Source organism: Tachysurus fulvidraco, chromosome 10 (assembly GCF_022655615.1).
Source record: "Tachysurus fulvidraco isolate hzauxx_2018 chromosome 10, HZAU_PFXX_2.0, whole genome shotgun sequence".
NCBI classification, from domain to species: Eukaryota; Metazoa; Chordata; class Actinopteri; order Siluriformes; family Bagridae; genus Tachysurus; species Tachysurus fulvidraco.
The window spans coordinates 16,515,026-16,538,670 of NC_062527.1; the positions used below are offsets into that span (position 1 = coordinate 16,515,026).

At 38.9% G+C, this 23,645-nt stretch overlaps 2 protein-coding genes across 4 annotated transcripts in view; both read left to right on the plus strand.

Annotated features, from left to right (window-relative positions):
• sh3rf2 (SH3 domain containing ring finger 2) overlaps nucleotides 1-2,357 on the plus strand; it is a 34,331-nt gene extending 31,974 nt beyond the window's left edge. For both annotated transcript variants that reach the window (XM_047820051.1, XM_047820052.1), the window contains exon 10: nucleotides 160-2,357. In XM_047820051.1, coding sequence (XP_047676007.1) covers nucleotides 160-337 — 178 coding nt within the window. In that variant the 3' untranslated portion in view covers nucleotides 338-2,357. The remainder of the gene's footprint in view (nucleotides 1-159) is intronic.
• A 2,194-nt stretch (nucleotides 2,358-4,551) lies between these two features.
• Nucleotides 4,552-21,909, plus strand: kif3a (kinesin family member 3A). 2 transcript variants are annotated; one of them, XR_003443589.2, is made up of 18 exons: nucleotides 4,552-4,743; nucleotides 5,498-5,780; nucleotides 9,037-9,181; nucleotides 9,542-9,626; nucleotides 10,300-10,405; nucleotides 10,762-10,901; nucleotides 10,995-11,192; nucleotides 11,338-11,512; nucleotides 12,152-12,250; nucleotides 18,088-18,244; nucleotides 18,761-18,941; nucleotides 19,069-19,179; nucleotides 19,557-19,682; nucleotides 19,913-19,966; nucleotides 20,045-20,113; nucleotides 20,208-20,335; nucleotides 21,189-21,330; nucleotides 21,431-21,909. XR_003443589.2 is itself a non-coding variant. In XM_027165242.2 (17 exons), exons 1-17 carry the CDS (start codon nucleotides 4,738-4,740, stop codon nucleotides 21,235-21,237), a joined length of 2,112 nt encoding a protein of 703 aa, XP_027021043.2. In that variant the 5' UTR covers nucleotides 4,552-4,737; the 3' UTR covers nucleotides 21,238-21,909. The 2 variants fall into 2 exon arrangements, 1 of the variants encoding a protein (XP_027021043.2); XM_027165242.2 differs by having other exon boundaries at nucleotides 21,189-21,909.
• Nucleotides 21,910-23,645: the final 1,736 nt, after the last annotated feature.

The window sequence follows — 23,645 nt, forward strand, 5'->3', positions numbered from 1 at the left end:
TCTTTTTACAGTCTTCATCTGTCCAGTTTTGCTGTTTAAGATAATTTACTTAATGCATTTTTTCACAGCACATGTACAGTAGACTTGTTTCACTTTATAACACAATCTTGCATTTGGACATTGGAGGTTCATGATTTGTATTCACATCTCTTGTTTTAGACACAGGATGTTGAAGACGTATAATGCAAAGACTGATGCGGAACTGAACCTGCTGGAGGGAGAGGTCGTGTTGGTCCACAAGCCTCGGTCAGACGGGAGGGTTCTGGTGAAACAGGAGATCACTGGAGTGACTGGCCTCTTCCAAAACAGTATTCTGGATATATTGGACAAAGCCTGAACGTGTGTGTGTGTGTGTGTGTGTGTGTGTGTGTGTGTGTGTGTGTGTGTGTGTGTGTGTGTGTGTGTGTGTGTGTGTGTGTGTGTGTGTGTGTGTGTGTGTGTGTGTGTGTGTGTGTGTGTGTGTGTGTGTGTGTGTGTGTGTGTGTGTGTGTGTTCACAATCCACTATCAAATAAAACACCCTCATTGTTGCTTTAGGATCCATGTAAAACAAATCACCTGCATAAGCAAAGCAATATGCTCGTCATGTATTTAAGTGTGTTTCAGTGTACAGCATGCATAATCTAACCTCAACCCCACATCTCAGATCCTCCTCAAATTCACCCTGGGTCATTTATCACCTCTGGGACATAATGTACCTTCTGTTATTTTGGAGTCATGAAGGTCTTCAAAGTATGCAGATATTTTAATACATTGATGAGGACATTCGCCATGTTCTTATATTTTAAAGTACAGTATATACTATGTTCTAGTGTGTAAGAGGAATGTTGGCTTGTTACATGGAAAGTTTGCACATATTTAAAATGAACTATGTGGTAATGAATTGAGTAGAGATCTGATAATTGCTATCCGTTTGTACAGCTCACCAACAATTATCAGTCCCTCCAGGATTTTGTGGTTTTGCGATCGCAGTCATTAAACACAAAATCAAGCAAAGTCTGCGATATTTTGGAGGACCTTGCGATTTGGCAGAATTACCACAGATTTTCTTCAGATTTGGGTTAAGATGCGTCATACGTGAGCAATCAGCAGAAGACGACTGAGATTCACATTCATGACATCAGTCACGAGTAACGCTATCCTGGAAAGTAATTAGATATGCATCACCACTGGTAGCAGTTTAAAAGAAGAATCCTGAGTTTACAATTCAAGCTTTTTCCAAGCAATAACCAGCTTTCAATTCAAGTAGGTTTGAATTAAAAAAAAAAAAAAGCACCAAATTCTCTGCATGTTGCAGGGCTCATTTAGCAAAAGGTTGCAGGAAAAATCAAGTATTTTTGGTTACACGATAAAAAATCTTGAGAAATCCTGAAGGGACAGAATTACAGTTTTAAAATGGAGTCCGAAATCTGCTGTCACTGGTAGACATTTTGATTCGATCCGTTATCTCTCCCTCTGTTTTCTGATTTATGGTGCTTGGGGAAAAAAAACAAAAACGTTTCTCCAAGCAAATATAATTTATTCAGCAAATATTGTCCATTGCTTTTGTTGTTATTTCAGCCCTTCTTCATTTATCAGTGTTTCTCCATGTGAACACACTTACACTGTTAAAAATTCTTACGAACAATTCAAAATGGATATTGGGTTAATATTGTTGTGGTGTAAGGGAGGTCCACAGCTCTTTTATTTTTTTTTATATATTTTTAATTAATTTTATTTTTTGGGCTACATACTGTTTACTTTGCCTTTTCTGAAACTATGGCACACTGCAGCATTAATCTCTGCACCTGAATTATATAAAAATATGTTTCTAACACTTTTGAAAGCCCATTGAAGAGAATTGTAGTTTTCTTTTTTTTTTTTCTTTCTCTTTTTTTTTTTTAAAGAATGCAATTAGTTTGTTAAGATTTAACACCTAAACCCCGGGGATCTGTTGACAAATCCAGAATTCCAGACTTGCACACTAATAACTTGGATTAGGATTAGAAACAGCCCAGTCTGGCAACCTGGATGTCTATATAACCCATGCACTTTACATATTTTTCAACTTTACTGCTTTGATATGTAAATGCCAAAAGGTTTTGTTTCTTCATTGTATTATTTTATTTATAACCGTAGGAACGGCATCCCTCAAGTTCTTCTTCATAATGAAACTTGAGTAAATATGTATATGATTTGAGACACAGTTCTGGATAATGGATTGTCTCAGAGCACAAGGTCCTATTGTTTAAATGCAGTTGACGTGGTACACTTTTGTTAATATAACACTGTAAATCCTGTAAAACTGGCACAGTTGAATTGAGATCAACCCCTGCTAGTTTATTTTTGTAGTACAGAAATAAATTATCTGTGATAAAACTGTTTTATTTTCTTGGGATTCCTATGAATGATGTGTTGGACTTAATAAGTATGAAGCTATCAATTTATAAGAGATCAATTTATAGCACAGCTTTCTTTATCGGATCTGTTATGTAAAAGCCAGCCAGCTGCACACTGAAGTAAACCTAATCATGATTTATCAAAAGATTAGCTGGATGAGTCTTGTTGATTCTTTAAACAAGCTGTCTATACTCGCCAGACAATTTACTGATGTTTTTTTATAGGAGCATATATATTATACTCATGCTCATTCGTGATCTTACCTAATGAGCCAAGCGCGTGGCAGCAGAATGATGCATCCGATCACGCAGATTTGAACTTTAAACGGAAGCTCTGAACAAATATCAAATCTCAGAATTTGAATCATCTGATCTCATGGATGATCCATAGTGCCAAAAGGGCTGAGTATTTCAACTGATTATATTTTTTTTAGTCTCTACAGTTGAAACAGTTTAGTGTGAAAAACAAGAGAGGTCAGAAGTGCTATCAGAACAATCAGAAAGGTTAAATCTTGCATGAATTGTACAGTAAGAGCAGAAAAGCATCTCAAAAACCACAGCATGGTGGTGATGATGAAGAGGATGGGCTACAACAGTAGCAGACCACATCGGGTTCTACTCTTGTCAACCATTGTTAACAAGAAAAGCACAGAACACGTTATCATTCTTCCACATTAACTACCTTATTTAACCTCTACTGACTGCAGTGTTAAGTTCCATATTGAGTAAAATGTCCTGCTTATGATTGTAAAAGCTTCAAATGCCTTTATCTCTGGTGTATCTAGCTGATTTGAAGCCATGTGGCCCATGCTGAGGAAGTCATTAGGCTAAGACAGGTCTCCTGTAAACCCTTTGGAAAACTCACAGCTCAGAGAAAGCAATGATAATGAGCTCTATGCTTTTTCACTCTTCAAGGTTTGACACCGTGTTTATTTACACTATATGGCCAAACATTTGTGGACACACTGTTCAGCATCGCTCCCATATAAGCTTGCTGAACATCTCATGCCAGATTTAATCTGCCTTTGCTGGTATAATAAACTCCAATCTTCTGGAAATAATTTCCACTAGATGTTGCAACAGGTCTGTGGGGATTTGTTTTTATTCAGCTACAAGAGTATTAGTGAGATCAGACAGAGAGGTCTGATGGCTGAGGTGGTCTGGAGTGTTCCAGTAAATTCTAAAGGTGTTCAGTGGGGTTGAGTCACCGTCAGGGACCTGTGCAGGACACTTGGGTACTTATACCCCAACCTTCACCCTTGTCATGCTGGAACAGGTTTGAGCTTTTAAGTTAAAATGAGGAGAAATTGTAATACTACAGAATACAGAGACATTCTATACAGTTGTGCCCTTTAGACTTTGTGGCAACAATTTGGGGAAGAACCACATACTGGTGTGAGCTGCTTTGCTGCATACGGTATATGGATAAATATCTCAATTGTGAATTTCCCATTGGGATGAATGAAGTATCTATCTATCTATCTATCTATCTATCTATCTATCTATCTATCTATCTATCTATCTATCTATCTATCTATCTATCTGTCAGTCAATCAATCAATCAATCAATCAATCAATCAATCAATCAGACAGACAGACAGACAGAGAGATATTTTAGTGCTTTATTGATCCCCAGACTATAATACAGTATAAATGGGGAAACAGATTTCTCTGGATTCCAGAAAACTCTGTTCCCTCTGTGATTTAATGAATTAAAGAAAAACATAATTTCCACAAATTAATGACCACTTCTCTCTGTAGTCTAGTATAACAGAATGAAATAAACCTGTTAACAGTAAAGAGTAGTAATAGAATAACAACACAGTTTGCGTTTTGTGCCATACAATATAGTTTATTTGTGTCTGACAAAATATTATATATATAAACATTATATATAATAATTAACATAATTATAATATAACATAATTAACGATATTTGACACGTTGATTCTATCAATTCTAGTTCTCCAATTCTAGACTCAAAGCGTAAACTATAATTATTAAGCATATATGGCTTTAAGCAATATAAGCAATATAACTTGTTATAATAAGACATTAAAGCCTACAGACAGTTAAAAGTGTGCGTTTAACTGCATCCTTATGTTGATGACAATAACACGATGATACCGCACGCACGCGCCAGGGGCTCTACACAGAACATAGCGACAAACGTCATGATTTCACGCATGCGCACTAAAGGGGAAACAGGAGAACTGAATTGTCCGGTGTAAGTGCCGCTATCTGGGATGGGCGTCTGATTATGGAGAAATAACACCGGGATTCATCGGACATATTGTTTATTCAAACAAAAAGCAAATCGTTTCTTCTTATTTGATTAACAATACACCGCAGATTGAGAAATGCCGGTAAGAGTGTGAGATAATCATCGCTGTAGCGTTTGTGCACAGGTTCCTCCCTTCGGCTTCTGTTGTGTTTATTAGCTTGCTAGCTGCTATGCTACATGTATTATTAAATCAAACTAGACATTTAACACGTCTTGATGTTAGATACATTTTAGGCTCTTAATATATTTTACGGATTTCTTTTACATCCACAGTGTCTTTAATTCTACAAAGGGATGACTGGGCAGAGGGTGTTTAGGTTTAGCTAGTTAGTTAGCTAGCTAAGCTAACGGCGCTAGCAAAATACCGATGGTTGTCTAGACAACTAACTTCAGTTCGGTAGCTATAGCTAGGTTAGCTTAGCTTAGCTTATCATAGGTCTTTAATGAAATTAATTTAATGAATAAAAATGTAACCATGGCTACATATTAACCGCTGTCATTTATATATATATATATATATATATATATATATATATATATATATATATATATATATATATATATTAGTCCGCTAATGTTTACATTGCTTTAGTGTTGTTGTTAGTTCCCTTTAAAGCAGCTATTACACACACTGCAGCACAGTTGCCCTGTTTATTGTTTCTATCAGAAACTGTTATTATTACAATTTAGCAATGAATCGAAATTTTATTTTGCAGCTGTGACACATTCAATGCTTTTTTTTGTTATCAATTCTGTGTTAAATGTGAAATTATGATTGTCATGTATGTGAGGTGCTCTTACAAACACCTCTGTTGTGCTTTTTTCTGCCTTTTCAGAGCCACAAGCTTGATAAACCAGAAAAGTTGGAGGTGAACGACAACGTAAAGGTGGTGGTACGATGTCGGCCTCTCAACCAGAAAGAGAAGATGATGGGACACAAGCAGTCGGTCACTGTGGATGAAATCCGGGGAACAATCACCGTGAACAAGCTTGAGACCCCCAATGAACCTCCGAAGACCTTCACTTTCGACACCGTGTTCGGTCCCGACAGCAAACAGCTAGACGTGTACAATTTAACCGCCAGGCCCATTCTCGATTCTGTGTTAGAGGGATATAATGGTATGTGATAACCTAGAACAGTACTAATCAGTCTTTGAATTGCCAGGTATTACATGAAAAGTATTTTTGCTTTCTAATCATCATGGTCTTTTTTTTTTAACCTATCTTGAGTTCTCAAAAATGAAGGGTCAGTACATGAATAATCTAATGTAAGTGATAAGTGATGTGACATACAGCTAAGTATGGTGACCCATACTCAGAATTCGTTCTCTGCATTTAGACTCGAACCCACAACCTTAGGGTTAGGAGTCAAACTCTCTAACCATCAGGCCATGACTTCCCCACGACTATCTATAAAAGCAGGTCTGACTTCAGTGTCAGGTTTAATCACAGGTTTATATTAACGACCTCGTGTAAATAATGCACTGTTTTTATAGTAACGACTCATTCAAAGGGACTAATACATTGTATGCTGCATGTAAACGTAACTGAAGGTGATAATTAAACAGTCATAAGTTAAGTTCTTCTAACATGGGGAGGATTTTCTGAGAAGCTGAAGATAGAATGGCCTATTATGGCATTTATTATAATAACTTTCAAGGATGATTCACATTATTAAATCTAAATATAAATGGATCAAATTTGACCTTATAACATGAATCATGAGACATAATCACATGATCTGGTGTCATGCAGATAAACGGTTTGCTCGTTTAAATCTGTTTCCTCTCAAGGTTTTTACCTCATGTCACCTCAGGGAGTTTTCCTTTGCCACGTTTACCATCATTACATATTACAGATCTTATTTAAACAATTAAGTACGTCATGTTACATACAAATGTGATCATACAGTTTCCTGCATTGTGCAACAGACTGCAGCTTTTTTTATTTTATTTTATAATTATTGTATTTTAGTTTAATGGACACATGCCAGTCTATAACTGTGACTCATTACTGCTTCAGTATTTAAAATATTGTTATTGCTCATATCGTAATGAATGTGTATCAAAATAATAGCAGTATGCTACTTTTGTTGCTACACTGCTTGCTCATAAATGGCAAGATGTTCCTTTATCTGCTAAACCTTTACTGCTAGACTTTAGTAAAACTTTATTAAAGGCAGGGTCTCCGATGTTTGAAAGCCAATGTTGACATATAAAATCACCAAAACAAACACGCCCCAAACCCAAAGGGGTTCCACCCCTATATTGATAACTCTGGCCACACATACGTAACCCAGGCAGCTAATGGAAAGAAATGTGTCTATCATAGCTGAAGGGAAGAACAATATGATTGCAGATAAACAAACAAGCAAAAATGACACACAAGCATAATCATGCAAAGGACGGCATATATTAGTTCTGTGTAACAAAGCAAAACCAACGTTACTCACCTATCGAGAAGGAAAAACGCGCCTTAAGTAAAGTTGGCAAATAAGCGTTTATCTCAGTTTCCTGAGATAAACGCTGTTACTACACAAAACACGGTTGTAGCTGCCTCTCTACATTACTACGATAGAAAAGAGGTGTTATTTGTGTAGTAACAGCGTTTAGCTCAGGAGTTATTGACTCGGGAAACTTCCTGCTCCTTCAGTTCTCTCTAGTGCTGGAAAGCTGATCCTATATTAACACGTCCTACTTCTTGCCTTATCGTAAGCCTTTCTTCACTTTCTTTCTTTGTTTTTATCCTCCACGTCAATGTTAAAACCGCTTTCTGCTAATGTCACACATGCGCACTGAACACTCTCTCCACCGCATATTGACAAGACCCGCCCCTTCTGCTCATTGGCTACACGTTTGTGTTGATTTTTGTTTAGTTTGTCGGCCCAACACAGTTTTCTGAAGCATTTCTCAAAAATCAGATACCTTTAATCACAGTGCAATTATTCTAGGAGGTCCGGTGTACAAACTTCTTACTATAAGAAAATAAAGCCCTTGACAAAGGTAAGGTGCTCTAATGGAAGGATGGGTTAAAAATCTCTTTTAATCTCTTTTCCCCTCTCTTTTTGTGTGTTACTCTTAATATTTAGTTCACTAGGATTACTTTAACATTTAGTCTGCATCAGTTTGAGCATCTATGCCATGTTTACGCTTGTTTTGTGGTTTCTCTGGTGATATGTGAGAAACCGATATAGCCAAGTGCAAATGAAATTTGCCCAGCAGAAAAAAAACATTATCGACGTGTTAAATGAAGTGGCAAACGGAAATGCCACCACTTCTGGTAATTTTACATAATGCTGATTTTTATCTAATTTAGCTTGTACATTCACAATTCTCTTTCTTGTGAGTCAATAGGAAGCAAGAGGCTATACTAAGTAATGGAACTTGTTGCCTGGTTTTGTGTGTAACACCGAGAAATCTATAGTTGGGCTTATAAACCTGCCTTTATTTATTTATTTATTTATTCATTCATTCATTCATTCATTCATTCTTTTACTTTCTTAAAGTCCCTGCTAAATGAGTAAATTCAAGAGTATGAACAGTTTGAACAAAAATTGAATCCTGTGCAATATTAGAGTGCTTTTTGCTTATTAGTTTTTTTTTTTTATAAAAGAACATGAATATTAAGCCTCAGCCTTTAGCAATCTTTAATAAATTTGTGTTAATGTTTATGTAATTCCAGCCAAACTAGCGGGTTTTTTTTTGTGTGCCACATTTACAAAAGTTTCAGTTAATCTGATCTTCCTTGTGCACATGGGGTATGTTGGTCTGCGAATTTTTATTTTATTTTTTTCTATATCTACATTTGCGTGTAGTGATGCTCACAATACTCTGTAGACTTTCAAGTGCATAGGCTTCTGGGAGCATCGGGGTAAATGCTGAAAGGCAGAAGGTGGAAGTTCTTTTCACTTCAACTTCTTTCCCAATAAAAATATTTCATAATAATAATAAATGTAGTGAGCGCTGTGTTCCAACAGCCGAGGCATCTGTGTAGACTGGCACTACCTCTGATAGTACAATTTTTTTTGTCTAAGTTTTATTCATCTTAATTAATGGGTTTATGGGGTTCATTTATTTGTTTATTTCATATTCGTTGGCTAATAAATGATTAGTTTTTACCAAATTATTTTGATGGGATATTTAGTCCCTGACCTAGTGCACTAGTGTAAGGATGTTTTTCAGCTGCTAAACACATGAGCTATGAGTTTGAGCTATGAGCTATTTATACTCAGCATTATATATATTTAAATGTATATTAAAAACGCAATGTTCTGCACAGATTATATGATCTGATGTTGAGTCACACTTGGCTTTATCTATCTTTTATACATGGAATAAAACCGAAATTTGTACTTTTGTCTTTAATTTGTTTCTAGGAACCATATTCGCTTACGGACAAACCGGCACTGGGAAAACCTTCACCATGGAGGGAGTGAGAGCCGTTCCAGAGCTTCGAGGGATTATACCCAATTCGTTTGCTCACATTTTCGGTCACATCGCTAAAGCAGAGGGAGACACCAGGTAAGCATATCATCAGTGTCGGATGTTTGTGTGTTATGTCTTTCAGTCCCCTTTACCGTCTTAGCTTTTTTTATACGCTTGGCACCGAGTTTACACGACACAAAATTATTTTACTCCTGCTGCTGAACCTTGTGTTGTCTGATTTGAACCTTGTGTTGACCTTTATATGGGGTTTTCTCAGTTACCCAGATATTTTCATTACGTTTCGAAGTTATCAGTATCGAATGCTCTTCTTTTCCATCTAGAATAAAATCCATACTAATACAGAATATTAAACTGCTGCTGTTTGCATTTCCCCATGTGTGCATATTTTCCATTTCATTTGAAGAAACCAAAAATTGCTTCTGTTCAAAATGACAGGTTCTTGGTGAGAGTTTCCTACTTGGAGATCTATAATGAGGAAGTCAGGGACTTGTTGGGGAAGGACCAGATGCAAAGATTGGAGGTGAGAAACAGAAATTCACACATTTCTTGTACAAAACTCCCCCTGATCTGCCTACTAATGCAGAAATGGATTATTTACAATTTGTGTTCGGTAAAAAACGCAAGATAAAACATCTGCTGCGTCAGCGACTTAATAATTAGCAGCACCTACTCGTTTTTTATGGACCAAAATAGACTCGTTTGTTTCAATTCTGTAGTATACCATATGAATCTGAAGTGTTTTTTTTTTGTAATCCATCGTGCAGGCAGATTTTTAATGTCACATCCTATATTTCGTCGCTTCAAAATTCAAATCGGACTTTTATTTGTCACATACGTAAACATACACCATATGACAAGTAGGCGTTTGACAAGTAACCGCTCCTTATAGTGAGACGTAAATATAAATAATAAAAAAAAGAAAAACGTAGGTGCAAGACATTTGTAAGTAAATTATTTATTGAAACAAATATGAACTTTATATCGATGATAAGAGTTTCCAGGAATTGATTTAGTAACATGCGGTTATAACATGATGGTTAGATAAATTGTGCTCCTTGGAGTAGTTTCCTTCCTGTGTAATCTCATCAGCATCTAATTTCCTGCACCTTTACTTCTTAAAGTTGTTTCACAAGTTCCATCGACACATTTTTAATATGCACGTTTTTGTTTTTTTTGGAAAATCCCCAAAACAGGTGAAAGAAAGGCCAGATGTAGGAGTCTACATTAAAGACCTGACTGGTTACCTTGTGAACAATGCAGATGATATGGACGGAGTTATGACTATGGGGAACAAGAATCGTAAGCGTGTATTACTGTTTGTATATTTTCGCTTATTAAATCGTTATTTTCATTCAATTACCCAGTCAGCCGGTCACATGGCATCAGGTCAGGAATAATCATAATCACGCCGATGCAGGTCAGAAGCTCTTCCTGAACTCTGAACTCAGTGCCTTTGGTTGTTGCATACTGGTTTTGGTACCAGCTAATATTAACATTTTTTTGTTATTATTAAGAGATGGTTCTTTCATTCTTAGCGCGCTTTAATGATCTGAATGTGACGAAGTAACGGTTATAATTCTTGGAATTAATGATAGGAAGGAAGGCTGCATACAAATAAATGTACCTAGTGTATTTACAAACCATTGATTCTGCAGGTTCTGTTGGTGCTACCAATATGAACGAGCACAGCTCCCGATCTCACGCCATCTTCACCATCACTATCGAGTGTAGCGAGAAGGGCATTGATGGGAACCGGCATGTGCGCATGGGCAAGCTACACCTGGTGGACCTTGCGGTGAGTAGAACAAGCCTAAAAACAAACATGTTGTCGTTGTTTTTTACTTTTAGTTAAAAAAAAGTGCTGTTGTGGATTTTTCTTGCTTTTCAGGGATCAGAGAGGCAAGGGAAGACAGGAGCCACTGGGCAACGTCTTAAAGAGGCCACTAAGATCAACTTGTCCCTTTCTACTCTGGGGAATGTTATCTCTGCTTTGGTGGATGGGAAGAGCACACATGTGCCCTACAGGAATTCCAAACTCACACGCCTGCTGCAGGACTCTCTGGGAGGAAACTCCAAAACCATGATGGTACAGTGATAGTAATCCTGCACACATGACCTAGAGTTTTTCACTTTCCATTTCGGAAACTCAGCCAGCATAACTACGAGGCAGTACCGATCAACTAACACGGTTTTATTCATAGTTTAACTTCAATCGTCGCTTCTTTTTTCAGTGTGCAAACATCGGGCCGGCGGACTACAACTACGACGAGACCATCAGCACTTTGCGTTATGCCAACCGTGCAAAGAACATCAAGAATAAAGCGAGAATCAACGAAGACCCCAAAGACGCTCTCATACGCCAGTTTCAGAAGGAGATCGAAGATCTTACGAGAAAGCTGCAAGAAGGTACGCTAAAATAACCAACATGCTCGCACCCTTGTATTAGAATTATCAATGAGTTCTAAAAGAGTAAAGTGTACTAGACCAGTACCAATCATACTATTACATAACAATTTAATCCGCAACCCCTTCAGTTTCTTAAATTCATTTCTTAGTCTAATTTGTAGGCCAGTATGTGAATAAAGCAGCAGCTCACAGCCTTGAGATATATATAACGTATTTCTGCAATAGCTTTTCATGCACTATATTGAATACACGGCCCACTGGTGGTCCAGCCGCAGGAGCCTACGCTATCAATGCAAATGGCCCAGGTTCAGTTCCTATGCATCGTAGCGACCCAGCCACTGAGCTGTTAACACTTAGTGACGGTCCCGAGCCCGGATAAAATGGAAGGGTTGCGACAGAAAGAACATCCGTTACCAAATCAAATGTTCAGACCAGATGGAGCGACCAAAAGAAGAAGAACAACAACATTATATACCTTATTTTCTATATAATATTCTGTATGCTGTGGTGTGACAACAGGTTTGAAAGGAGCAAAAGTTGGCAACTGGCAATAAAATGTATGACTAAAAACAGTATGACTAAAAACGGACACTGACTCACTGTTATTGATACACTGCCTCGACTCCGTATTCTTTCAAGGCGAAGAGATCTCAGGGTCAGAAGGCAGCGGCTCTGAAGACATGGACGAAGGAGAAGATGAGTCTGGAGATGCTGGAGAGAGACGCAGGAAACGACGAGGTTAGAGTCTCCGTCTCTCATACACGTAAAGAGTTGTAGAGTTAATGATGTGAATCGGTTTGTGGTCGATTCTCAAAGTGATATAAGGCACCTACACACTTACTCATACAACAGTAATATGCACGGGGGATTTCTGCAAACGCTGCTTTCCCAGTAAACTAATCAGAATTAATACATGAGAACTAGATGATGAAATATTCTTATACAAAATGTGAATGAATGAATGAATGAATGAATGAAATGAAAACTAGTTTTGGTGTGTAGTGAACAGAGTCTGTTTCACTGTTGAGTAAATATTCAAAAACGCATGCTAGAATAAAAGAAATGAAAGAATAAGGTGAGCGAGTCATGGTTGCGAGTCTTTCTTTAAGAAATTTTCCTTCTTTATTTTTTTGTCACATACATTACATTACATTGCATACATTAGGGTGAAATTTGTCCATTTCATATCTCATCTTTGGAGTTTGGGGGTCAGAGCCCAGGGTCAGCCATGATACAGCACTCCCAGAGCAGAGAGGATTAAGGGCCTCGCTCAGGGGCCCAACCTTAATCACATGACTTTTCCTGAATGAAGAATAATGTACTGTAAAATGTTCATAGTAGCTTTTAAGTGAATTACAAATTAAAGTGGAAGCGGATAGCAAATGTGTCATTGACTTCCATTTGTCATGACTGAGTATCTTAAATGATAAGCAGCCCACCAGTTCCTGCTCAGTAGGTAAGGTCTCCAAAGGCTGTGCTTCTTTGTAATTTACTGACAAGGCAGCCCTGTGAGAGGTTAATATGAAAATGAATCCGCTCTGCTCTCTGATCTCCCTATTTCTGTAGTCTGTATTGTACTTTACTTACAATCCTAATCTATGATTAAATCTGCTGGATATTATAGTAAAGTGATGTGTCGGTGCAGAGCGTCGCAGAACGAACGCTCATTACACTAACACGGAGCGAGAACCTTATCTCTGTAGCACTTTACAATACTACAACAATATGTACTATTCCCTGCTCTACTGTGCGTCCTACCCTTTAAAGAGTCGTAAATACAGCCGTCTCTACACATCACGATCATCACCGCCGGCTTTTCGTTTGTAGTGCTTACATAACAAAAAATCTCAGGCTGTGTGGACTGGATGGAAGGTCACGTGTGCTTCAGATCCAATGGGATTTCTGTTACAGGCACATTGGCACACTCTTCTACCATATGGCTGTTATAAATCCCCCTGTCTTTTACCCCGTGCTCTAACTTCAGGGCACTGCCAAAGCCCAAAGCAAGGGCAAAGAGAAAAAGAGAGATAAGGAGAACAGAGGTACAGAAAGTCAGCACAGAAAGAGTTAACAGTAAATCAGAGCCGATTGTAGCTGAATAGATATTCTTAGTTGCAACAACCACAAAGAGACGAGGTTTTATATCATTGCCAGGCATAAACTGTATACCAATCAATTTTTTTTTACCCGTGTGGTTTACTGAACCAAATGCTACCTTCCTTTCATCAATCAACAGCTGAGTCACATTGGCTCTACACAGCGACTGCGGCATGCGTTCAAGCTGTTTTGTCACAGATTTAGTGATGTACGCATGCTAGAGCTGTGCAAAGAGCTTGTTGTTTTAAACCCAAAGAAATGTGATCAGAGAAAATTTAGATGGAATTTAGCTTTATGTAAATGCTAATTATTAAGCAGGGGTCACATTCTTTGCTCCGTGACTTTCGCGTCCTTTATTTTTTCCAGCTCGTTTTATTTCAGTTAACGGACACGGCTAGGACTCGTAGCTTTTTAAACCCCCCCCCCCCCTTTTTTTTTTTTTTTTTTTTTTTGCTTTTTGGTAAGTTTGTTAAAGACTCGTTCAGTTCAACATTAATAATGTGTGTGAATGTATTCAGTTGCTGCTGTAGCACAGAAATGAAACCGGGAACCCTGTAGCCCCGTGTACCGAGTGGATTGTTTGAGAACGGTAAACATTAACTGTTGTCATTTTTAAACCTTTTAATCTGGGTCAGTTGCAGGCATTGTGACAGGATCTGATGGGGGAACAAATACTTTCATATCTTTTTGAACCATCATGTATTTACTCTTCTCTTTCATGTGGCTTCTTTACTTTCATGCCAACTCGACGTCACGTCTTTGTCGCAGTCGTGTTTCTGTCTCCGATTTGACGTCCTTACGCTTTACTTTCTACATCTAGGCTAAATAGATGTACGTTTATACTCAGTTTTTCCACAACTCCACACATTTCATGTTACCGTGCGTTGTCAAACAGAACACCTAATCATGTTTATTTACATAAGAGAACATTTCAAAATAATAGTATAATAAATGGCAGATTTATTTCACTATTGTTTACAGTAACCGATATTCAGTGGGTCAAAACGAATTGGTAATTGCTGGCATCGCCTGGTACATGGTTAAGGGATGTGGTAGCGTAGTTAAGGCATTGGAGCTTATACAGCTTCATCATGCTGCCACGGTTGGGCCCCTGAGCAAAGGCCCCTAACCTTCAATTGCTCAGCTGTATAAAATGAGATTAAATGTAATTTCCTGTGTATAAGGGCATGTGTGGCAAATGCTGGAAATGTAAATCTATAAACATCAGCAGTTACATGATTCTTCCAACTCCTTCTTTTGTTATTTTTATTTTATGATAAATTAAAAAAAAAAAAAAGTTTGTTCATCCCTGAGAATTTTGCTTCTGTCCTGACCGATGCAGTGTCTAGGATGTTTGTATTGTATACAGTTAGTACAGAATTTTGTACTTGTCTCTAAAGGTAAGGTCCGGTACACGATGACAGCTGGCCAATGAGAAACTTCCCATTCATTTTAGAAATTCTCGAACTCTGATGAAGTGAATTAAAGCAGAAATAATGCTGCAGCTAATCGATTAAAATAAATAAAAATTACTTCTGAGGTGAACAAAATAGCTGCTCTGTTTGACTTGAATTATGTGAAGTTGAAACATATAGTTTCTGTCCTCTTTCACTGAGTTTGATGCAATCGGGTTTGACGTGGACGTCTTGTCATTAACCCAACAACCTCTCCTCTAATTCTCTGTTAGGGTAAATCTCTCTTAATGCAAATCCCTGACACACGTAGAGTTTTCTTCAGGCTTTGTGCAAATATTGGAGCAGGTGCTGTTAATATACAGTATAGCCATGCTTTGTGTGTTCAGTTTCATACATGACTACACACACACACACACACACCCACACACACACACACACACACACACACACACACACACATACATACACAGAGAAACTTCAAAGAATTTCAGCAGGCTAATTGTGTAAACCTAATATCACATTATCAGTGCAGAGTTCAAATACTATTCGGGTTATTTTGAGGCACTGTGTGAACTAAACGTTTAATTATATCTCAGTAATCGAGTGTCACTGTTTCACTGGCCTTTACCGCTCCACCCACACATTGCACATCAAATTCATACGATTAAGAAATGTACTCAAAACTACATATGAGTCTTATGTTGTAGGGGGAGCAGAAGTGTCTGTGTGCGTGTCTGTGTGTGCGTGTCTGTGTGCGTGTCTGTGTGTGTGTCTGTGTGTGTGTCTGTGTGTGCGTGTCTGTGTGTGCGTGTCTGTGTGTGCGTGTCTGTGTCTGTGTGCGTGTCTGTGTGTGCGTGTCTGTGTGCGTGTCTGTGTGCGTGTCTGTGTCTGTGTGCGTGTCTGTGTGCGTGTCTGTGTCTGTGTGCGTGTCTGTGTGTGCGTGTCTGTCTGTGTGTGCGTGTCTGTGTGTGCGTGTCTGTGTGCGTGTCTGTGTGCGTGTCTGTGTGCGTGTCTGTGTGCGTGTCTGTGTGTGCATGTCTGTGTGTGATTCTGTTTCTGTGTGTGATTGTGTGTGATTGTGTGTGCATGTCTGTGTGCATGTCTGTGTGCATGTCTGTGTGTGTGTCTGTGTGTGATTCTGTTTCTGTGTGTCTGTGTGTGATTCTGTGTCTGTGTGTGATTGTGTGTGCATGTCTGTGTGCATGTCTGTGTGCATGTCTGTGTGTGTGTCTGTGTGTGATTCTGTTTCTGTGTGTCTGTGTGTGATTCTGTGTCTGTGTGTGATTGTGTGTGCATGTCTGTGTGCATGTCTGTGTGCATGTCTGTGTGTGTGTCTGTGTGTGATTCTGTTTCTGTGTGTCTGTGTGTGATTCTGTGTCTGTGTGTCTGTGTCTGTGTGTGATTCTGTGTCTCTGTGTGTCTGTGTGTCTGTCTGTCTGTCTGTGTGTGTCTGTGTGTGTGTGAGATTCTGTGTGTGTGTCTGTGTGTGTGTCTGTATTTGTGTCTGTCTGTGTGTATGATTCTGTGTCTGTGTGTGTCTGTGTGTGATTCTGTGTCTGTGTGTGTGTGATTTTGTGTCTGTGTGTGATTTTGTGTCTGTGTGTGATTTTGTGTCTGTGTGTGATTTTGTGTCTGTGTGTGATTTTGTGTCTGTGTGTGATTCTGTGTCTGTCTGTGTGTGATTCTGTGTCTGTCTGTGTGTGATTCTGTGTCTGTCTGTGTGTGATTCTGTGTCTGTCTGTGTGTGATTCTGTGTCTGTCTGTGTGTGATTCTGTGTCTGTCTGTGTGTGATTCTGTGTCTGTCTGTGTGTGATTCTGTGTCTGTGTGTGTGATTCTGTGTCTGTGTGTGTGATTCTGTGTCTGTGTGTGTGATTCTGTGTCTGTGTGTGTGATTCTGTGTCTGTGTGTGTGATTCTGTGTCTGTGTGTGATTTTGTGTCTGTGTGTGATTTTGTGTCTGTGTGTGTGATTCTGTGTCTGTGTGTGTGATTCTGTGTCTGTGTGTGTGATTCTGTGTCTGTGTGTGTGATTCTGTGTCTGTGTGTGATTCTGTGTCTGTGTGTGTGATTCTGTGTCTGTGTGTGATTCTGTGTCTGTGTGTGTGATTCTGTGTCTGTGTGTGTGATTCTGTGTCTGTGTGTGATTCTGTGTCTGTGTGTGTGATTCTGTCTGTGTGTGATTCTGTCTGTGTGTGTGTGTGATTCTGTCTGTGTGTGATTCTGTCTGTGTGTGATTCTGTCTGTGTGTGATTCTGTGTGTGTCTGTGTGTGATTCTGTCTGTGTGTGTCTGTGTGTGATTCTGTCTGTGTGTGATTCTGTCTGTGTGTGATTCTGTCTGTGTGTGATTCTGTCTGTGTGTGATTCTGTCTGTGTGTGATTCTGTGTGTGTCTGTGTGTGATTCTGTGTGTGTCTGTGTGTGTGTCTGTGTGTGAGATTCTGTGTCTGTCTGTGTGTGTGTGTCTGTGTGTGTGGCCCACACAGATGAGAGACAAGATTTCCGATAAATATTCGCTTGCAAACTGCTGAAACATTAGCTATTAGACGGAAAATATGCCGAGGCCAAATGTCAGTAAAGAGCAGTTACTACTGAAGAGTTGAGACACATCTTGATTACTTCTGACTAATACTTGATTACTACTGAAGAGTTGAGACACTTCGGCGGTTCACGTGTCCGACGAGATACAGTCTCAGTCCCATTTTTAGTGTGAAACATATCAAGCAGCAATGGCTCCCTAAATAAACCGCACATTTGAGACTAATTTAATTCATTATTCAATTATCATTAATTAAATATTTACTTGTAGTGAAGATTTTCCCTTCATGTGTCTCTGGTTGTGTCTGTGAGATGTGGGGCAGTGGCGGATAGAAGTGTGTCCAAGAATTAGGAGTATGGACATGTAAGTGTGTGAGGTGTTGACATCATCTTCCCGCTACCCAGGCTCAAAAAAGGCATTTTTAAAATACCATGGAAGATTTTGCCCTAAAAATCCACTACTAATAAGCTTTATTTTTTAGATGTGTTGTTTGTTTGAAATAAGTTTTTCCCCCTTGCTTCTGGCAGGAAGGAAGAAGGTATCCCCAGACAAGATGGCAGAGATGCAGGCGAAGATCGAGGAGGAGCGGAAGGCCCTGGAGGCCAAGCTGGACATGGAGGAGGAGGAGCGCAACAAAGCACGAGCAGAGCTGGAGAAGAGGGAGAAAGACCTACTTAAAGCACAGTGAGTCATGGCTGAGCCAGTTTTCAAAAAAGCATGCCTCTACTAGCCTCCGAAGCTCAGTCTTCTCGGTTTCTGGATCCGTGTACATAATGATTTAATGCTGCGTTTGATTCGACTCTGAATTGGGAAAAGTTAGAACCTCTAAGTTAGATTTTGGACCTCTCTGTGCTTGAGCTACAAAGTGGCTAAAGCATGTACTCGTGATGCTCTGAGCATGTACGTTGATTTGATGTCACTTACTGGACCCGGGTTTGATGAGATCTTCATGACAAGGAGTAGCAATGAGAAGGAATTCCAAGTGGAATTTTGTTTGGATTTCCATAGGGCAGAAATTCCTGCTCTCAATCTTCAGAACAAAAAGTCTTTATGGGTTTTATGTGAAGAAACTGAAAGCCAAATATATCGAACCAGACCTTGATTTTTTAAGTATGTAGGTAGGTTCTTAAGTGTTAATAGATGTATTAACATAAACGTGTAATAAGTATATGTCCTTAAATAATATTATTTGGTTTACAGGCAGGAACACCACCTCTTACTCGAGAAACTGTCGGCTTTGGAAAAGAAAGTGATCGTTGGAGGAGTTGACTTGCTGGCCAAGGCAGAGGAGCAAGAGAAGCTCCTAGAAGAATCCAACAACGAGCTGGAGGAGCGACGGAAAAGAGCCGAGCAGCTCCGCAGAGAACTAGAAGAGAAGGAGGTAGGTGTTCTGGCTTCAGTTTAAAAAAAAAGTACAAGAAGTAGAAAGCTTCAGCTTTCAGCGCTGGGAAACCCCTTCATTGTTCTACCCTGCTCAGTATTTGTGTATTCCTGTGTATTCACAATAGCAAGAGCGCTTGGACATTGAGGAAAAATACACCAGTTTGCAAGAGGAGGCCCAAGGGAAGACCAAGAAACTGAAGAAAGTCTGGACCATGTTGATGGCAGCAAAGTCAGAGGTATGCGCAAATGTCGTTTATTGAAGTTATTCGTTTCTGCTTGAGATGCAGTTTGACGTCAGAGCATTCCTGTGGTTAATGTATGTAGAATTGTTCACTTATTTGTGTGACTTAATGTGTGAACTTCTCAGTCACCAGTGGTTTTCCCTAGGTTTATAGAGGGCTTTGGTTACTGTCTGGATTCCAGGGTCTGGCGGAACTTGGGGGAACTCGTAATGTTATGTTAATGTTGGGTAAGGAGGTCTGGGGTGCACTCGCTCTTCCAGTTCATCCCATAGGCGTTCAGTCGGGGTGAAGTCAGGGCTCTGTGCAGGACACTCGAGTTCCAAGCAAGCAGCTTCCAAGCAAGCAGGTCAACATACGCTTTTCTGTTCTAGATGGCGGATCTGCAACAGGAGCATCACAGAGAGATTGAGGGCCTGCTGGAGAACATCCGCCAGCTTAGCAGAGAACTCCGCCTGCAAATGCTAATCATTGACAATTTTATCCCTCAGGAATACCAGGTATGATTACATGCAAGAGTAGATGATTGTATCGCTAGAATCTAATACATTATAAAAGGTAAAATATACAAATGTACAGTTGATTATACAGGAACTTAAAATAACTAATGTGCTAAAGTTTCTGGATTGTCCTTATCCTTATAAGATTGTTGGCACTGTATGTGTTTATTTATAAACTAAAATGGATTTTGACTCAAAGATCTAATCAATCTAAACTTTGTGTTCTCTAGGAAATGATTGAGAATTATGTACACTGGAATGAAGACATAGGGGAATGGCAACTGGTGCGTGCTCAAATTATTGTTTCCCTCCATGTGCTGTTGTCGCTATACCAAACTAAACTAACATCTCTCCTTCTATAGAAATGCGTGGCTTACACAGGAAACAACATGCGAAAACAAACTCCTGTGCCAGACAAGAAAGAAAAGGATGTAAATGGCACTCAAATTCATAATACAATCTATAATGCTCTTTATACAGTGTTACGATTAGGCTAACCGAGCGTGCTGTTTGGATTTGTTTCAGCCATTTGAAGTGGATCTGTCCCACGTGTATCTTGCGTATACAGAGGAGAGCATGCGCCAGTCCTTGATGAGGCTGGAGAGACCCAGGACTTCAAAAAGCGGCAAGGCCAGAGCCAAGACAGGACGCAGGTCAGTTTCTTTGTTTTAGAAAAGTACAAAATGACACCAAACTCTTGATCCGGTCACAGCTTCAGTAGGACCAGTAATTTCATCAACAGCAGATCCAGATTTCATCCAAATGGTGGTCTCTAATAATTCCTCTGACTAGTTCTATGGCGTGTCTGGCCTGACTTTTCCAGTTCCCTACTCGTATTTTAGTTCATGTTCAAAATCTGGTCTCATTGGGTTTCATTTTCAAAAACAAAAGAAAGACTGTGGTCCCATCCTGCCATATATAATATCTTATTAAATCTGTATATGCATTTTATTTTTTGTAGTTTAAAAAAAAAAAAAAGCTTGGATGGAAGCAGCAGAGATTGTTATATTAGTGTACATAGCTAGTAAAGTTTATTGCCATTACAAATCTATTAATATGTGCACAAGAGATGCAAGAGTTCATTTTAGAACTAAAAACCACCACAAAAGCAACGCCTACAAGCGAAGGTGGTATCCCATCGCTAAAGCTGATAAGAGATGAGAGATGAACTGTAAACGCCTTTGTTGCTTGTTAGTGTGAACTACGGTTAAGACTACCATTTTTTTAAGAGGCATTCTGCAGTATAATTGACCACATGGCCGTACTGTATGCATCACATTTAATGGATTCGGCTTTTTTAAATTAATCTATTTCTTATTTTGTAACATCACATTTGATAATGATCTGTAATTGTAATCATTTATCTCCAACTCGCAACAAAATAGCTAAAGTAATTATGATGTCATTCCAAGCATGTGCTTTACGTCTGATCTGAATCTCTTTTATAATAAAATGAAATCAAATGCATGATTAATCCACTCGCTAACATTTACTCAACGTTTGTAGGAAGCGTTCATCCAGGCCAGAGACCGCCATCGAGTCCCTGCTACAGTGATCATCATTAGTGTGTGACTGCAGGACCCAGGCCGGTCATTTGCACAAGAACGGACTGCTGTTCAGTGTGTAAAGCTGTAAACATCTGGACTAAGTATATTGAATTTTTGGTGATGAAACACAAGTATTCAGTGTACATGTGCTGGAATATTACAGTTCTTTATGCTTGTTGTAAAAACACCTATTTATTTCAGAATGCGCAATTCAGCAAATAACATCTGTTTAACTACAAAACAAAACAACGTGTTCCGTCGAGCCTCGACTGGTAGGTGGTAGATTCAGGCAGGACACGACTCCTCCAGCGTAGGATGTTACTACACTGATGCTCTAGCTGATTAGCTTGAAATCTTATGCAAGCTACTTCAGAAATGAATCACCTGCCCGATAATTTTAGCACCGGCCTTTTACAGTTCCTTTTTAGTCTTTGAACTTGATGTATGTAATGTGTACTTCTAACCTGATTCGGTGATGGGATTTGGCCTGAGAACCTGCATGCTGCTCGAACATCCTCTGTAGCGCTATATAACACTAGCTCAATGGTTTTGTTTTCATTTCATCAGCTACCACATGTGCACTGTAGTCAAAGATCAGACCTGTTTATTTGCCATACAGTTGTTTACATTTACTATGCTGTTCCATGTATACTTGTTAATTTATTAAATTATTGACCTCATATTTCACGATTCCTTTGTGTCGATTAAAAATATATGAAGAATACAGTCTGATATTATAATATTGTCTTTCTGAAAATGATTTATTAATGTTATGGGATATGGAAGTAAGTGATTGTGTTATAAACAGCATTTACCCAAAAATAAGCTCTACTTCACTGATTATGAAGGAATAATATTTATGAATCCTGATGCGTTGATGAGTAGAGTGTGATCTAAAGTGAGCAATAAAATGAATGCTAGATTTGTTTTGGACACGGTATACATTATAATCACTTTCAGACATCGTTACTATATAGAAAGCAGATTTATAGACATTTGCAGTGTCTTAATACGCCATCAGCAACTTTTCAAGGTTTTCTCAGATATTTTGAGGAACATGAAGTGAGCAGAAGCTGTGAGTGAGATTGTTAGTGGATGAGATTCAGTAAGTGAGATTGTGAGTGAGTGAGAGTGAGTGAGTGAGATTGTTAGTGGGTGAGTGAGAGAGAGAGAGATTGTGAGTAAGTGAGATTGAGTAAGTGAGATTGTTAGTGAGTGAGTGAGAGAAAGAGAGAGATTGAGTGAGTGAGTGAGATTGTGAGTGAGTGAGATTGTTAGTGAGTGAGTGAGAGAGAGATTGTGAGTGAGATTGAGTGAATGAGATTGTGAGAGAAAGAGAGATTGTGAGTGAGTGAGTGAGATTGAGTGAGTGAGATTGTTAGTGAGAGATTGTGAGTGAGTGAGTGTGAGAAAGAGAGAGATTGTGAGTGAGTGAATTAGATTGAGTGAGTGAGATTGTGAGTGAGTGAGATTGTTAGTGAGTGAGTGAGAGAGAGATTGTGAGTGAGATTGAGTGAATGAGATTGTGAGAGAAAGAGAGATTGTGAGTGAGTGAGTGAGATTGAGTGAGTGAGATTGTTAGTGAGTGAGTGTGAGAGAGAGATTGTGAGTGAGTGAATTAGATTGAGTGAGTGAGATTGTGAGTGAGTGAGAGAGAGAGAGATTGTGAGTGAGTGAGTGAGATTGTTAGTGAGTGAGTGAGTGAGTGAGAGAAAGAGAGATTGTGAGTGAGTGAGATTGTGAGTGAGTGAGTGAGATTGAGTGAGTGAGTGAGTGAGAGAAAGAGAAAGATTGTTTGTGAGTGAGTGAGTGAGATTGTAAGTGAGTGTGTTTGTGAGTCTCTTCAAGTAAGAGGGTAGTATTTACCAGGGTGATTGGTCTGACATTCTCATGAGTTCATCTTTAATGATCTTTTTTTTTTTTTTTTTTTAACAATGCCTTAATACATCATCAGTAAACTAGCTAAACGCATCATTGACATGTTGCATGAACGTTTTCAAGGCTTTTCAATATATTTTGGAGAACATGAAGTAAGTGAGCAGTAGCAGGATTGTAGAGTTACAAAACTGCAGTGTTGTAACTTCATGCAAGAACTCATGAAGATCATGAGAGATGAAAATCAGTGGGTGTGAGATAATGAGTGTAGGGAAGAGAGTGTGTGTGTGTGTGTGAGAGAGAGAGATGGTAGTATTTACCAAGTTGGTTGATAACATTCACACATATTTAATGAGTTCATTTTCTGTGTTCTTGAACAAGAAGAGAAACTGATCATTACTTGTCTCTGTTGTGCTGCAGATTTGCACAATCTTCCTCTGGCTCTAGCTGTGAAGTGAAACTAAAGCAAGGAGATGAGATAAATAAGTTAAAAATAGATTTAAGATTATAGTGACAATAATGTCAGAATCCATGAGAGCAT